The sequence below is a fragment of the Carassius gibelio genome, chromosome A5 (assembly GCF_023724105.1).
Source record: "Carassius gibelio isolate Cgi1373 ecotype wild population from Czech Republic chromosome A5, carGib1.2-hapl.c, whole genome shotgun sequence".
Lineage (NCBI taxonomy): Eukaryota > Metazoa > Chordata > Actinopteri > Cypriniformes > Cyprinidae > Carassius > Carassius gibelio.
Window position 1 is genome coordinate 36,885,420 of NC_068375.1, and position 17,692 is coordinate 36,903,111.

A 17,692-nucleotide genomic window follows, 5' to 3' on the forward strand; every position below is an offset into this window, starting at 1 on the left:
GTCGTGTTCTGTCTGTGAGGTGTTATATCGCAGTGGTCAGGTAGTCAGCGGTTTTTAACTACAGTATGTCAAACAAACAATCTCTGTGCCAGCACTCTTTCGTCACACGGTTCGTCCTCGCTCAGCCAGACAGCGCTGATTTATTACAGCTTATGAATGTTGTACGTGTCAGTACAGACAGGCTTCAGTACGATCAGCATGTTCCAGAACTGAATTTTTTTTTTGAGACATGTCCAGATGAGTTTCTTCTCAAGCTGTATGTGGCTTGTGTGTTATTCAATGTGCAGCAGCGCCATCTTCTGTGACCGTGTGCATAAACTGCTTAGACTAGTCTTAAAAATTAGACAAAAAGTTACAATTTTTAAAAAAAAGTGGGTTACATAAAAGCTCCTGAATCTGAAAAAGTAAGACAGATATTCACTTGGTTAACTGCTAGTTAGTCAAATCAGTTCTTAAGATACTTAAGTCTTTGTGAGGTGACTGTTTATGCAGCTGGTCTCATGCATTTCTTTAACCACAAATTAGTTTAATTTCCTGTGGAGGACTTTAAAACTCAAAAGCTTGTATTTTCTGTTTAATATTAACTGTTTACCTGAAATACTGACTAAAAGATGGCATTTGATGGCATTTATTGTTTTAAGTCGATTTCATTAGCCAGTCTTCGTTGTCACACAGTCAAATAGCAAATTTATTGGAATCAATCTTCTTGGATTGTCTTTACTTTTTTCATAAGGAGATTATTTTTCTGAATTTGACCCCTGAACTTTAAAATAAGTTTCTAGTGTATTTTGAATTTGAGTTACCTTGAAAAGTTTGGCCATACTAAAGTTAAACTGCGCAAACTTACTTGATATGAGTCACTGCTATTATATAAACATGACATAAAGATTGTGAAGGTTGAGGTTTATTAAAGCTGTTACAGTATTAACAACAAGTATTAACTGTTATATCTAACTACAGTATTTTGTAAGAAGCTATTTTTACCATAGTGCATTTTTGTCAGGGAATCTTTGAATTGAATGCCTCTAAAAGCGAATGACAGTGTTTTTGTTGTTTTTTTCATAGTGGTCCTCCAGCTGTTTCTAAGTGAGTACATCTGTAATGTTTTGTCTTCAGTAAAACCCTTCTAAAAGATATTGAATGACTGAAATATTTATCTTTCTTATTCCTTTTTTATGCCTCCTTCAGAAAACCTGAAATGAACAGGTAAAGAAGGAATAACCAGCAGCCAGCAGTGACCTTATTTCTCAAATGTTTAAGTTGCTTAAATTGTGCATTTGATATGTATGATTATCTAGAATTACATGTAGGAGAGACAGACACTATCTCTCTTTGTGTGTGTGTGTATGTGTAGATTTCCTCGCAAGCCTATGACAGAGACGGAGACTGACTTCCCGACTCACCACGTCCCGACTCACGGTGATGCCAGCAGGAAACGCATCATGGTGGACACAGAGGACTGGTGCCCACGGACAGGAACTTCACAATCCCGCTCCTTCCGTATCCTGGCCCAAATCACTGGCACTGAAACAGAATTAGGTGAGTTTTCATTTATTTATTTATTTTTTAATGTTATTTTATTATTTCTTTTTAAAATATTAGTTTATTGTTTTATATGTATTGATTATGGAAAAAAACTATATTCTTTGTTATTAATTTGGAACATCTGATTTATTTCTTTACAAAAATGCTATTGTAGGTTCACTTAATGTAATTATTTTAGATGGATATGCATACATTTTTTATTAAATTCAACTGTATGAAAGAGCACTTTAATGTTTTATATTGTTAGAAAAAATATGACTTCAAAGTTTATATGCTCCTGAAAACCAACTCCTGTTGAAGTAAAAAAAAAAAAAAAAAAAAATGAAGAAGACTAAAAAAATGTAATGCATTTTATAAATACAGGGCCTTATTCATAAAGCACAAGCAGAACACATTTTGACTGTGTAAATCAGTCGTAAAATCATTCTTGCATAAATTGTTGCATTAAATGGTTGTTTACATACCATTTTTAATAGTTAAATTGTTTCCATACAATGATTTTACAAACCGTTTGCAGGCATTTGTTCTGCTCATGTTTCATGAATGAGACCCATTGTGTGGAACACTTCGATACTGAATTTGAGATTAAGATTGGAATTGACGTTTTAAACGGAGAATGTCTTTCATTACACCTCTATCACGTGAAAGCTTGTCATATTAAATGTGTTTTGTGTCATGTTTATGTCTTTCAGATCACTCACAGGAGTCAGAATCAGCAAAGACTACAAAGTAAGTTCCTCCGCTTGCCAGCTTTTTCATTGTATGTGTGTGTGTGTGTGTGTGTGTGTGTTCTACAATCTGTGTGTTTTTTTTGTTTTGTGATGATGATTTGTTCAGTTTTTCTGTTATTTACCTGTGTGATGTTGGCATCCTGTGACCTGTTGTTTTATGGGCTTTCTGTTAAAGCTCTGGCTCTAGTTAACCAGCATGTGCAGATCTCTGACACTTTCACCACTAGGACTTAAAATAGTATTTTTCTACATTTCTCAGCAAAAGGTCAGTGAAAGGAAGTGTTTAAAGGGATAGTTCATCCAAAAATAAAAACGGACATCATTTACTCATTTACATTTACTGATTAACACAGAAGAAGATACTTTGAAGAATGTTGGAAACCAAATAATTGATGGTAGCCATTGACTTATAACCATAATTTAAGCATGACATGAAATAATAGTGGATTATTATTATTATTATATATATATATTTTTTTAAATGGAGCAGTTTAGACAAAGTATTGAAAAAATGCATATAATTTTTTGTATCACTTTACTTAAATCATTTATATATAATGCATTATAAAGGGATTTTTAATGCATGTGTTATGCCTTGTTACACACCTTATAATGCATTTTTATGATAATTGTGAGCAGTTATAATATTCATCTATTCATTGTTACACATTTAGAACATATAATGCATTAAAACACATGACAAACAATGCTTAAAATAAAAATATGAATGCATTTTAACTTTTTTTTTAAGTTATTTATAAAAAAATATATAAAGCATTACAATGTATAATGTATTTAAGTACAGGTTTACTAGGTTTTCTGTTAAGTAACATACATCAGTCATTAATGGTTTATATTGTATGATATAGTCTGAATGTGGAGCTCATACTTGAGGAAGTGAAAAAAACACCTGCATTTTAATCATAGGCGCAATCTGAGTGTTATTCTGATAGTCTTGCGCTATTATTGGTTTGCTGTTGAAGTTGTCATGTAATAACTTGTCTTGTTTTGTGGTGGGTGAATTCATAGTTTGTGAGGGTTCTTGGCTTCACTTTCCAAAGAAAGGCATTATTATTATTGTTATATAGTATACAGTGTGTGCTGTGTATATTTTATACTTATTAGAGTTACAGAATCCAGTTCAACCCGTGTGCAGTGGTGTTTCCGTCTGCATGCTTTACATTATCTGTGTGCTGAAGACATTCACTTCTACAGCTCTTCATTTTGTCTTTATTTCTCTCTCTCTCTCTCTCTGTTGTTGGTTGTCTGTGAACAGGGTAGTGAAGATTAATCTTAAGACTGGACCCAGATATAAAACACTCAGAGACTGGCACCATGGAGTGTCTGCTCAAAGCCTGAACTTCCTCAGCTTGGTGTAGACGTGTGTGTGTGTGTGTGTGTGTGAGTGAGTGAGTGTGTGGGAATCCGTGTGTGTGCTAGTGGATCTGTGTGGGATCTTTCCAGAGAAATGAGACTGTAAAATTGTGTCTGAAGTTTTATCGGAAACGGGAGGGTCAGAATTGTCACAAGAAACAACAACATGAGCTCTATAAAGTGTGTATGTGAAGTTTATTAGTCGCACTACAATATTGTATTACATGTGTGGCTTGGATTTTATTTAGATTATGTGATGTTTCAGTTTTTAGTCTTTTGATTTCTATTAAAAGGAACCCTCTGGGCTCAAAACTAGGTAAACTACACACAGCATCTGTCGATTAACAATGGAAATAATTTCACCTCAACCATCAACCAAAACACAGTGATGCAGCGTTTACAGTAATGCACTTCCACAGTGTTCTGTGGTGACGTGCTGCTCATATTTTTGTGGAAATGCTTCATTCTTGTAGTCCTTAACTGCTATTTGTGTTTAAATGATTAGTTCTTCTGAGTAGAAATGTATCTAGTTAGTTGCATGGTCATGATACAAGTTTTAAATGTTAACAGCTTTATGCATTATTGTTATATTTTAAATGTTATTTAAATTGTATTTTAATGATTAATTAGTGCTCTATACTATAGGCTTCATTTGTAAGTGCATTACTGTAAATGTGATGTTTATTTTCATAAAATTAGATTATGTATGCATTTTTATTTTTATTTTCTACGACAAGCCTGCCGCAGATGCCGTTTAAACCCAGAACTGCTTGAAAACATACTATTTATTTTAATTCATGATTTAATTCCTTACTCACTTAGTTTTCAATATGTAGTAAAATTAGAATAAAGTGGCCTGTATTTTCTGAGGAATTTCTGCTTTGTATTTTCTCCTTATTTGTGTCAGTGCTTTTATCGGTTTCTTTCTCTATGTCCCTCAGTGACTGTTTTTAAGAAAGAGTCATGATGTTTAACCAATCAGTTACATAAGTACTGGTAATAATGGACAGGTTAAGCAGATACACACAATCTAAAACTTTTGCAACTTTGTGAATTTTTTTTTTTTCAGTTCACAGTTCTAGGCGACCTAAAACAGAATTTGCACATATACCTTCTGTAATATTGTAAAGAATAAGACATTTTTGATATTTGTTATTGTATTTTTGCACACAAATATGGCTTTAGAATTATGAAATGTGCACATTAACACCAGGAATATGTCTTAATCATGTTTATATAGGATCAGTTTTGATTTCATGATGATGTGTCGCCACTAGAGAGCAGCACAGATTCGTTCTTCTCAGCAGATGAAACTGTAGGCAGATGACTTGCTGCTTGCTGCCTTATGAGGCAATGACTTTGCAGGCATTGTTTTTGCACAAGGGCAACTCCTGAAACTGATTTTGGACAGACTTCGGAGGCAGAGTAATGGTTTAATGATCATCTTTGATGATAACTAAGTGAATATTTAATTACTGCAATATTAGAAATTACATAAAAAGGGAAACGTTGATAAAAATCATACTTTATTTATTTATTTATTTTATTGATTTAAAGTTTATTTAACAGGGACCAATACAAAGCCTGTAACTGATGTGCAGCATACAGAGTTTATAGCTAGTGCTAATTTTCAACTCCTGTCCCTGGTTGGGCATTTCTAAGAACATTATAAAACAAATACATACATAAAAACAAGAACTACTACACAGTTTAACACACAAACTGACCACTGACCGCAACTTTCAGATGCCATCTTTATTTTTTTAGCTTATCTATCATGGAATGGAACGCACAGGATTGTGGGAAACCAAAATTGTGGGGTATCCTTGTGCGAAGGATACATCTATGCTGCCTGAAATCGGTCAGATGAAGGCATCTCAGGAGACAGGAAGTGAAGCTAACACTGAATTCATACGTGCCTTAATGCCTTCCTCCCTTGCAATGCGTCCTCCGAAGGCAGCATTTTTCAGTTTTCGGGTGCAACCAGTGCCTTTGTCACAGGCTTGTTATACTGACGAGGTGACACAATGTAACACCTTAACACGTCTTTCTTGCCCTACACAAACCTTATACCTAAACCTAACTACTGGCAATTTTTGAATTTCATGTTTTTAAGCCTATTGTTTAATGGAGACACAGGAAGTGTCCTTATAAACAATGTTTATGTTGTAGTACCCATGTCATTATACGCATTTGTTTCCTCATAAACCATACTACACACACATACAGTATATATAATGATAAGTGATCAGATCACTGTGATCATGTTCACACTGACAGATTTCCTCTGCTCATGGATGTGTGCGATGGAGTACTTCCTGTGTATTGGCTGATTGCTCCTCTCTCATTCGATTAGCCTGCTGTGCTGCTCCACTCTGATTGGATTATTTGCTCTGTAATGATTCTGATTGGCTGAGAGCAGTAACGATCTCTTTTATAAGTGTGTCTGTTTTCTGTTGTGCCTCTGTGTGTTTGTGTGTCTCAATTTGTTATCTGAACAGAATAAAATCGATTCAGTTGTGTGTGCTGTATCTGCTGTCACCGTCACTTATCTTTTTATTTTTCCTATACAGTACTTGCACAATCTTCCTTGAGCAAAAAAATAATAAACCAATTCTGCTCAAGGAAGAGCATTTATTTACAGATGTCTCTTATTTCTTATATGAAGATGGAGGGTTATCAGTTTACTACCAAAAAAGTATCAAAATGTGCCACGTTACTAAAATGGTGCTTTGGACCTGTTGCAAACAAATAAACAGACAAACAAACAAATACATACATACATACAGTACTGTATATAAATACATGAATGGCATTACTATCTGAATTGAAAATGATTAAATAATAATAATTTATTTCAAATTTAAAAATAAATATAAATTATTTTAATTAATGTTTAGCAATGCAGTTAATGTCTGTGAAACAATGAATTTAATTTGAACTGAAATCATAAAAAACAATTATACATTAATACATTAATATTATTAATTAATTGTTATTATATACTTTGCATTTGCCAGTTTAATTTTTTTTCCTCTGATTGCCATTATTAATGCATTATCATTGATATGTTAGAATAGTTTTTATTAACATTTTATATATTAAAGTTTAGTAATTTTGTTGCGTGACTGTCATTTTTGTTATATATATATATATATATATATATATATTAAAATAAGTATAGTATTTATTATATTTTCATCTGTTAACTTTACTTAATTTATTGTTAATTATTCTAGTACTTCCAAATAAAATAAACAAAATTGAGAAATGTCTTGGTATAGCTAGCTTAAAATACGTATAGGCATTTTGTTTTGTTTTATTTTATTTAATTTTTCATGTTATCTTTATTTCATTGTTTTATTTAAAGTAATTTTTTTTTTTTAGGGTTAAGGTTTTAGTTAATGATAATAGCCATGCCATACAGTATAATGCTGTCTTTAAGTTACTAGGTAGAGTCCCAAAATATAACAAAATATACTATAATATTAATAAAAAATACATATACTGTATGTTTGTCTCAAATGCTGTAGGATCTTTTCTCTTCACTACTTTTCTTCATTATTGTTGCTCAGCAGCGTCTTTGAATCAGCTGCTGTGATTTGTATGAAGTCAGTTCTCCTGAATTAATTTCCAACCCTAGATCTGTTGATTTATCACTTAAAACTTCACAAACCTCTTTTCTGAGGTTTATGAGTGTGGCTGTTTTTGTGAATGTGTGGATGTTTCAGTGTGGAATATCTCATCATCTTCTATATTCAGAAGAACGGAACGGTGGTCCTTTCGGTTTCTATTGCTGCCGTTTCCACATCATTCAGTCTCCGGGGGCTTGTAATTAGACAGGAGAGACTGACAGAGCAGTTGTGTGGCTGAGAATCAGGGTGGTATGGTGTGTGTGGGTATGAATGCGTGCGTTTGTGACGGCCACCCAACATTTCTAGATGCTCAGAGCCAAGCTTCTGTCTTCCTGTCCATCAATATTCACTTTCTGCCTCACTAAATGTAAGCTGCTGGACGGCACAAGCAGACCTGCTGTGTATTTAATGAGTGTTGTGATGGAATGTCTGTCTGTACTGTAGGTAGCCTACAGTAGAAATGAGCTGTGTGTGGCTTTGGCTGTTTATAGTGGAGCACTAGCATACTGCATACTACATCTTGCATACTTAAACATTGAAACAGTTCGCAGTATGCAATGATTGTGCAGTACCCAAAAGAGAACATTTTCTGAAAATGTACTCACTCGCAGGCCATCCAAGATGTATATGAGTTTATTTCTTCATCACGGATTTGGAGAAATGTAGCATTACATCACTTGCCCACCAATATATCCTCTGCAGTGAATGGGTGCCGTCAGAATCAGAGTCAAACTGCTGATAAAAACATCACAATAATCCATAAATAATCCACACTACTCCAGACAACCAACTAATGTCTTGTGAGAAAAAAAGCTGATTGTTTGTCATAAAGATATCCATCAAGATGCCCATCACTTCTGGCCAAAGTATCCATAACCCATACTCCATAATAACACTTCCTCTGGTGTTGACCTCTCAAATTAAAATCCACCCACATATTTATTTAGAGCTGTTTTGGACTGTCCTTGTAAACAGAGCTTGATCTATGCATATTTCTCTCCTGATTCAGACGACTTTTCACTGGAGAAAGACATTTCTCATATTTAAGCTGGAAGCAACGTTTAAAAAACATCTTGATGGATTTGTTTCTTACAAACATACAGCTTTTGTTTCACAAGATGTTACGGGATGGACTGGAGCAGTGTGGATTACTTGTGGATTATAGTGATGTTTACTCAGCTGTTCAGACTCTCATTCTGATGGCACCCATTCACTGCAGAGGGATCATTAGAGTTTTTCTTAATCCAGTTTTTCAGTCAAGAACGAGAAACAAATTTGAACAATAGTTTAAACAAAAGACACATATACAATGTGTCATACTGTGTAGACATTTCATAAATTAGAATTACAGCTTATAATCTTTTATTTTTATTTTGAGGAAATTTCTACAGGTTTCATAAGATTCACACATCATGTGACTCCTGCATGCATGGAGTTCATATACAGTACTGCACACAGTGTACATACTGCATACTATTTTCTCTAGCACTCTTCTTGTCTTTCCCTTATAATTCTCTCTCTCTCTCTCTCTCTCTCTCTCTCTCTCTCTCTCTGTGTTTGGTCTCTCAGTGAGGAGCTGGATGAGTCTCAGCCCAGCGCTCATGTCACCTGTCCCGTTAAGACCATGATCAAAGCTCCGGGAACACCTGTGCGAAACACATCAGGTACAGTAATATCACTTCATGACAGAAGATCCAGTCTCTCTTCTGTCCACATACTGACCACAGCACTGTGGCAGATCACTGAACTGTAGATACACTACAAATCTAAAGTTCAGACACACCTATAAACCAATGAATCGATTTAAAAAAATACATACGAAATCTAATAATTTTTTTTAGTTTGGTGCAAAGATATTGTTACAAAATTTTATTCCGGTATTATTATATTAAGTTGTTTTAGTATCATTGATATACTATTATAGTTATTTTTAGTAATTTGAATTTGTTTTTATATTTTCTTTTTCTATTTTTTTTTTTCACTGTGATTTTAAACTTTTAGATTTATCGTTGCATCTTTTTGTAATTATTTTTTTGTTTTTTTTTAATGTTCATGTTTTTTATTACACTAAACTAAAACTAGTTAACTAAATCTATTAAACTAAAACTGATTTTTTTAGTACTGACAAGTTAAAAAATGTATGACTGTGTATATAAATGAGAAAATGGCAGCTACACATAAAATAAAAGTTTAACATATACTGTGTGTGTCTGTGTGTATTTATAATATATATTTATATTTATATGTGTATCTCTCTCTCTCTCTCTCTCTCTCTCTCTATATATATATATATATGAGAGAGAGAGAGATAATGAAATTGTTTTTGATGCTTCTATTTAGTTTTATTTTTTAGTTAATTATAATAATCCCTGCCATTCCTCTGCTTTAGAGTAAAATTGTATTAATAAAACAAACATTATTGCAACATTACAACAAACTTTCTTTCGTTCTACTTCAGAATTTTATGTTTAATTCTATTTTATTTGCCACTTCTTTGTAATTAAAAAGGTTTTTTTTTTTTTTTTTTTTGGTAAAGGAGACTAATTGATATCTGTGTTTTGTGTCATATCTGTTACTACATTTTATGTTTTAGGGTTACTTTACTTGATAATTATAATACTTAGCAGATCGGATATATTTAAAGTGCACTGGCCTTAAAGGCACCTAAAGAAGCACTGAATCTCTAAAGAGTCTTTGTGTTTTTGTGTATGTTGGCATCTTTGGTAGGTCTCATCACTCCTACTTTTGGTGTCATGAGCAACAGTACTCCTTTAGGCCCCGCCTTGGACCGCCCCATGCCACGCCCACACCCCAAAGACGAAGCCTCATTGGTCCAGATGGCAGAACACATCCCTGCTGGAACACGCACTCCTGTGTGCGCTCACTGCAACTTGATTATCAGGTAAACAAACTAGTTTTCAATTTTTTCATTTACATTATATTTGTCTACATAATGCCTCTGCCTACCATTTGTGTCAGGATTATGCCTGGGATTCCCTACAATCCTTTCCAGATAGGCAACTCACTGCTTTTGTAACATATGCAGAATATATAACATGCAAAAGGCAAAATGAATGTGATATCTGTAAACATGGTTAACAACATCTGGTACTCTTGCTTCCTTGTTGTTGTCAGCTTTCCCATTTTAATAAAAAATATTGACAATGACATTTCGTCTTCTCTGCCCCTCTAGCACATTATTACAGGACAGAGTATTCACAGAATCACAAAGTCATTAAAGGATTTGTTCACTTCCAGAATCAAAATCTTTTGATCAATTTCCACCCCCATGTCATCCAAGATGTTCTGGTCTTTCTATCTTTATTCCCAAAGAAATTAAGGTTTTTAGAAAGAAAACCTGTCATTTGACTAGAAAAAATTAAAAAATTTAAATTCAATCACAAATGCATTTCTAATTAATTAATATAACCATAAATGGAATATTTCTTCCATTATCTCTATCATTATTGTTATAATTACATATATTATAATTATTATTATATAAATAACTATTGATATTAAAATAATTAATACAAACTAAATGGACTATTTCTTTCAATGTATTTACAATTCTTATTCTTAACAAACTATGGATAATTTATACAAACTATAGTAATTTATATAAATGTAAAAAAAATCTTTTTTTTCACATACAGTTTTTGTGACTGACCCGACTGTCCTGTCCATTCCTCCCTCAGTCTCTCTTTCACTTTGAAAATGACATGATTAGCTTAAGAGCGATATTTAATAACAGTAGTCACTCTAAACTCACCTCTTACTTTCACAGAGCGAACCGCTGCTACTTTATTCAACGAGAAACACACACCCCTCGTAACACACACCAGATATAACACACTCACGGCGTCAAGTGAGATGGGAAAGCATAGACTTAGTTACAGTACCTGTTTATGTGTGTGTAAGACAGTAATTAGGATCTTCATTTAGCAAATGAAACCCTGAGTATTTATTCCACATGAAAGTAAACATTACACGAGTCTGTCTTTACACTGAATTACATCTGAGATTCAGATCTTTGCTGTAGCCATTAGTGATTAAAGGTCATTTATGCACAACTAGTGGCAACAAATGAAATAACCGTCTATTTGTTTGTGGCTCAACCTATGTAATTATATAATAAATCTAATAATTTGTATAGATCAGTGGAGTGTACTATATGTTATATGTTATTGTTTTATCATATTGCTGGAAAATAATGTAACTGACCTATTTGATGGCACAGAAATTGTACATTTAACTTTTAATACAATGACAGATTTAAACCGTAAAGAAGGTTTGATATGTTAGATGATACAGTTTTAATTGTGAACATGTAAATGTGGTGTTGAATTATTGAAATATTAACTTAAAATCTTGAAGTTACTGTGTAAAATATTTCATGCCAATATTTCATGCCAGCGCAAACTGTTTTGGCATTACAATAGTAGGCGCATTGTCAGGATTTACTAAAGACGTGCAGTAAAGAGAATTAGCACTTAGCAAAATGTACGGGAGGAGAGTAGATTAAAATGAATTATGCAACACGATTTACTAACGTTTTCACTTGTAAAATTACTGATATTAATGCCATTTTTTCACGCCCAAAAAAGCATGTCTTAATGCAGGTGCTACTTTGCGCTCCTCTTGGTAGATTCCTTTGATGGTTATGGAAATGATCTGCTTGTTTTCTTTAATTTGCGAATTGTCAGTAAATCACCCACACAAATTTCCACTCCCATCTGCACTGTTTTGGAATTGTGCGGTCATGCTAATTTGCCCTGTTCAGTAAATCTGGCACATAGTATATAATGCTCGCATGGTTGCAGAAAAAATGTTTCAATAAAAAACTAAGTTTTATTCGTACATCACTTTGGATTAAAGGATCTACTAAATGAATAAATGCAAATATTACAGTATAAAGTGTTTACAAAATGCTTCATTGAGGCCTTCAGATTTCAATTTATGAGTTTTTTTTTCTTTCAAAAATATATATTTATCTCACCTAAATATTTGATCATGTACTACATTTTAGTTTGGAAAATATTGCAATTGTTGCACAATAGCTTACACACAGCGCAAGCCTGATTACGTGAGCTGTATGTGAGGTTCACACACATACTGTTTGCAATGAGCATGCAGTCCTTGTGTGGTACACGAGCGGTGACTGTGTGTTTGCAACTGATCCATGGCTGTTTACTACATACACAATATTAATCCATTAATTAGATTTCAAATCCAAACATTGTTACTTAAAATGCTTCTCCAGCATTGTGATTCCTTTTTTTACACAGTCCAGTAATACATTCTTTTATAGACATGTTCAAATGCAATAAATATAAGAAACAAATTAATGCTTTTTCTTTAGCATTTACTTCTAGATTTATATATTGAGTTGCTCAAGCTATTGGCAGAATGTTTAAACTACTTTTCTTACATTATCATAAAAAGTCTAAATTAAAACTTGCCACTGATAGAAACAGTCAGCTCTACTGCCTTTCTTTTGCATTTAATTATTTATTACAACAATCCTGCAGTCAATAAAGAACTTAGTTTTGCTACCTCCACGAGTGCCATCAGTTTTTTTCTTGTTTATCTAAAAGTGCTCTTCCCTTTAAACCTAGCCAAAAAGCCAATGCCTGTGTTGACTGTGAAACACAGTAGACTTTCATTATATGATAAAAATTGATAGCCTGAATAACTGTAAGTCGCTTTGGATAAAAGTGTCTGCTAAATGCATAAATGCATAAAATGCATAAATGCATAAATTATGGTATAATCACTACATGTTCATGTCAATCCATGCTCATATTTACCCCAAACAATTCGCTGTTACTTTAATTCAGCACTTGCAGTGCAGCAATATGCTTGCAGACACCTTGCTCCTGAACGCACTGCTGGACCTCTACCGTCTGTGCAGTGTGAATGCTTTAATCTGTTTACATGAGCACGGAAAAATGCACTGCATACACACTACAAATGGACCTGGCATTATGTGCACATACTGTGAGTGTGGATGAGCGCACGGTCTCCAGGAGAAAGGTTTAAAACTTGCAAGAATTAAAAAGTAATGCTATTTATAAACTTTAGTGACGATACGACACTGCCTCGATTGGGCAAGTGACGATTCCTGATTCAACTGTGCAGTGTGCAGCTCGCTATAGACGCAATGTGATTTGAAGCCATTTGCGCATTTTGAGAGAAAGAGAGATCACGTGCAGTGAATCAAAGCGTGATTATCGGCCCATAGTGATCGGTAGCCGATCATTCGCCGCACCTCAGGGATAGTTCACCCAGAAATGAAAATTCTGTCATTATTTATGGTTCCAAACCTGTTTGAATTCCTTTGTTCTGTTTTTTGAACACAAAAGTTGACCCAGTTGATTGTTTACCCACATTCTTCAAAATATCTTATTGTGTATTCAACAGATGAAAAAACACATAAAGGTTTGGAACAACACGAGGATGAGTAAATAATGACTTTCATGATGAATGATGAAACGATTAATTTATTTGATGTGTCCTATCCCTTTAATATCACGCATAATTTTCAGTTTTCTTGAGATTTTTATTCATTGGAATTCAGCTCCAAGATGGTGTATATACAACAGTGCAACCCATTGAAGGTTTGACTCTACAGTTCTTATTACTTTTGGACAGATGGAGATTCTGGTTAATTTGGCTTGTCGGTTTCATACTGTCTAGGTGGGCTTGACTTTGCCAGAGTAAACTAAAAATTGGACCAAAAATTGCACCGTCACAACACAACATTCATTCAGTGTAAAAACACCACGAATCTTGTTGCCTTTTTTAATCATTCACATGCATGTATGTGTGTTTCAGGGGGCCGTTCCTGATGGCGATGGGGAAATCGTGGCACCCGGAGGAGTTCACGTGCGCTCACTGCAGTGTGTCTCTGAGCGAGCTGGGTTTTGTGGAGGAACAGGGCTCCGTTTACTGCCAGCACTGCTATGAGGAGTTCTTTGCTCCAACCTGCGCCCGCTGCCAGTACAAAATCCTGGGGGTCCGTGACTGTGTGTTTCACAAACATAAAATACACTCAATCTCTATCTGCCTGTCAAATGCTTGAGCTTTTGGCCCATTTATACAAATATATTCACACACAGAGACTTTAATATATCTTTTGGGACGGTCTAAACATCCAAGTCTTTATTAATTTGCTCGTACATTAAAACGTTTGGGGTCAGTGAATGAAATGAGTGCTTTCATTCAGCAAGGATGCATTAAATTGATCAAAAGTGACAGTATAAAGACATTTCTTGAGCAGCAAATCAGCATATTAGAATGATTTCTGAAGGATCGTGTGACACTGAAGACTGGAGGAATGATGCTCAAAATACAGCTTTGATCACAGGAATAAATTACATCTTAACATATGTTCTGATAGAAAACAGCTATTTTAAATTTTAAATGTTTTTTTCTGCATTTTTGATCAAAGAAATGCAGCTTTGGTGAGCATATTATTAAAATCATTAACAAATATTACCCACCCCAACTACAAGTGTAAATGTAAAGATGATGATGTTTTGTTTTAACAGGAAGTGATCAATGCGCTCAAGCAGACCTGGCATGTGTATTGTTTCCTGTGTGCATCCTGCCAGCAACCGATAAGAAACAATACTTTTCACCTCGAGGATGGAGAGCCGTACTGCGAGAGGGGTATTTGTCTGTTACTTTCTACTTCTATTATTTTTATACCAAACTTCTGGTATTTTATACCACTTACCTCCTATACAAACCTTTCTGCATTTCCTGTATTCATTTTCATGATCATTGTTCCTCATGAGGCTTTTACTGTAGATGCTCCTCACAGTGTAGCTGATTACACCTTTTTCTTCTGGAGACATTTGATCCCTAAAATGATGGAAAAATATGAAGAACATCCCACATAGATACTGTACCACACTGACAGATAAAAACTACAATAATCATTGGAAAGGAAAAAGATTTACAAATTATTTACAGTTATGAGATTAAGCACAGAGTAATGAAGACTTTTATAAATGGGGGCGTCTCAGATGTTTCTCCTGGAAAAGTATTTGATGAAAAATACAGTGATATTGTGAAATATTATTACAATTTAAAATAACTGTTTTGTATTTTAATGTATTGTAAAATGTAATTTATTCCTGTGTTGCAAAGCTGAATTTTCATCATCATTACTCCAGTCTTCAGTGTCACAAGATCCTTCAGAAATTGGAAACATGGAACAATTGGAAACACGATGCAATGTTTCAGGATTCCTTGATATTTAGAAAGTTTTTAAAATATATTTATTTGAAATAAAATTATTTTGTAACATCATACTGTAAATGTCTTTAGTGAAACATTAGTTTCTTTAAAAATATATTTTGAATGGAAGTGCATCCACATTCATTTTATAGCCCATTCATTTTAGAAGAAACATCAGAGACAAAGCTGATAGTTAAAGTGACTCTGAGTTGTTGATGTTTTCTAATAGTTTTGTAATTGTGGGTTTAGATTTCTACAGTCTGTTTGGGACGGGCTGCCGTGGATGTGATTTCCCCATTGAAGCAGGAGACAAGTTTCTGGAGGCCCTGGGTGGCACCTGGCACGACACCTGCTTCGTGTGCGCAGTAAGTGTGTGTTCAGGCTCATCTGTGAGTGTTTGTGTGTTCACCGAGTGTTGTGTGATGAATGTACTCCGTGTTCTCTTCAGGTGTGCAGCGTCAGTCTGGAGGGCCAGACCTTCTTCTCCAAAAAGGACAAACCGCTTTGCAAGAAACACGCTCACAATCTCAAAATATAAATACATTTTTGTAAATGCAAAATATGAATGTGACTGTGGAAGCTTGAGGAAAAAAAACTAACTAAAATACACATTTACATATTCAGATATGAATGACTCATACTCAAAGTAAAATCACTTCTGATATGGTTTGAATGAAGGATGATAACAGCACTTTTGAAACATGTGTTAGTGTTATTTTCTTAAATCAAATAAGCATATTTTCTCTTTCTTATCTGTCTGTCTTAAAGGGATAGTTCACTCAAAAATGAAAATTGTGTATGGACAAAAAATACTATGGAAGTGAATGGGGACCAGCAACTGTTTTGTTACCCACATTCCTAAAAATATCTTCTGTTACAGTACAATATGTTTAGCTAAAGAAAAAACTCATAGTAAATGATGTCAGAATTTTAATTTTTGGGAGAACTAGCCTATCAATCTTCTCACTTCACTGAAATTGTGTGTTATTTAATAAAATAAGGACTTAAATGCAAAAGAAATGCACATTTCCCTTGACAAAAAGCAGTAGGATTTTGGTTCATTGCAGAAATTAAGCTCTGTGACCAACAAAAGTATGATTCTTACACATTTAATTCTTATCTAACAGTCATTCTTGCTCATTTTATTCAATCTAAACAGCTTCTGACAACTCTTTCAGCCTTCATTTAAAACTAGTAAATATCATTATAAACACAATACGTCTGTGAAAGCTGGTTGGATAAATTCTTCTGGTTGGCACTGACAAAGTTTAAACTTCTGCTGTCCCATTTTAGCCACTGTTTAGCACCAGATGCATAAAAGGTAAAAACAATCATAAGTATTACTGATGTATTTTATGTTGTAGAATAAAATATGAAAATATCTTGATCAGACCTTATTTCAGACATTAAAAAAATTAAGTTTTTAGGATGATGAAGTTGCAAAAATTCAATCTAGTTTCCAGGTTTTAGAACTCAGCGCTCCATTGCCAAAATATTATCAAAAGGCTTACGTTGTTGCACACTTATATAGCAAACTTCACAACATATCGTCTGAGAGGTTACAGGAGTATTAAATAAGTAACATAATGAAATGAAAACTCGTCAAATGATCAGCTGTTTTTAAAGTAATTATGCAACCAGAAATTAAATGAACAAAAAAGGAATTTATAGCAGAAAACAGACTCATGAAGGTTTTTTTTGTCACTTTTGCATGTCTTTTCCAAACCGCACATTTTGTGTTTCACAGTAGAAGGAAATTGTATGCATTTGTGAAAGTGAATTGAAGGGAAGTGTATTCTCTGCGATCATATGAAATGCTTGTTTTATATAAATTTTATTTCGTTAATGATTATGAAATATTAGATTTGCATTTTCAAAAAATAAATAAATGAATAAACTCCTGTTTTCTTTCATACAATTTTTTATAAAAAATGAATGCCAATACTCTGCTGTGCCCTTGATTTCAGTCTTTTATTTCTTTAAATTTGACCTCCAATTGTGAACATTTATAACAGAACTTGAATGGAGAACTGGACATTATGATTTCTTCTTAATATCTAAAAATGTATGTAATACAAAAAAGGGGGGTAGTAATAGAGGTACATATTCTGTTTTTGAGCTAAATATACCATAGGTTTACAGATCCACAGACACTGATGG

At 33.9% G+C, this 17,692-nt stretch overlaps 1 protein-coding gene across 1 annotated transcript in view; it reads left to right on the top strand.

Annotated features, from left to right (window-relative positions):
- The window catches only part of LOC128014839 (PDZ and LIM domain protein 5-like), a 40,980-nt gene extending 23,595 nt beyond the window's left edge, over nt 1-17,385 (top strand). Inside the window, exons 6-14 of the mRNA XM_052598509.1 lie at nt 1,189-1,206; nt 1,355-1,539; nt 2,238-2,274; nt 8,855-8,949; nt 10,013-10,187; nt 14,123-14,303; nt 14,839-14,959; nt 15,782-15,897; nt 15,981-17,385. Of these exons, the coding sequence (XP_052454469.1) occupies nt 1,189-1,206; nt 1,355-1,539; nt 2,238-2,274; nt 8,855-8,949; nt 10,013-10,187; nt 14,123-14,303; nt 14,839-14,959; nt 15,782-15,897; nt 15,981-16,070 (1,018 nt within the window). The 3' untranslated portion in view covers nt 16,071-17,385. The remainder of the gene's footprint in view (nt 1-1,188; nt 1,207-1,354; nt 1,540-2,237; nt 2,275-8,854; nt 8,950-10,012; nt 10,188-14,122; nt 14,304-14,838; nt 14,960-15,781; nt 15,898-15,980) is intronic.
- The last annotated feature ends 307 nt before the right edge of the window (nt 17,386-17,692 follow it).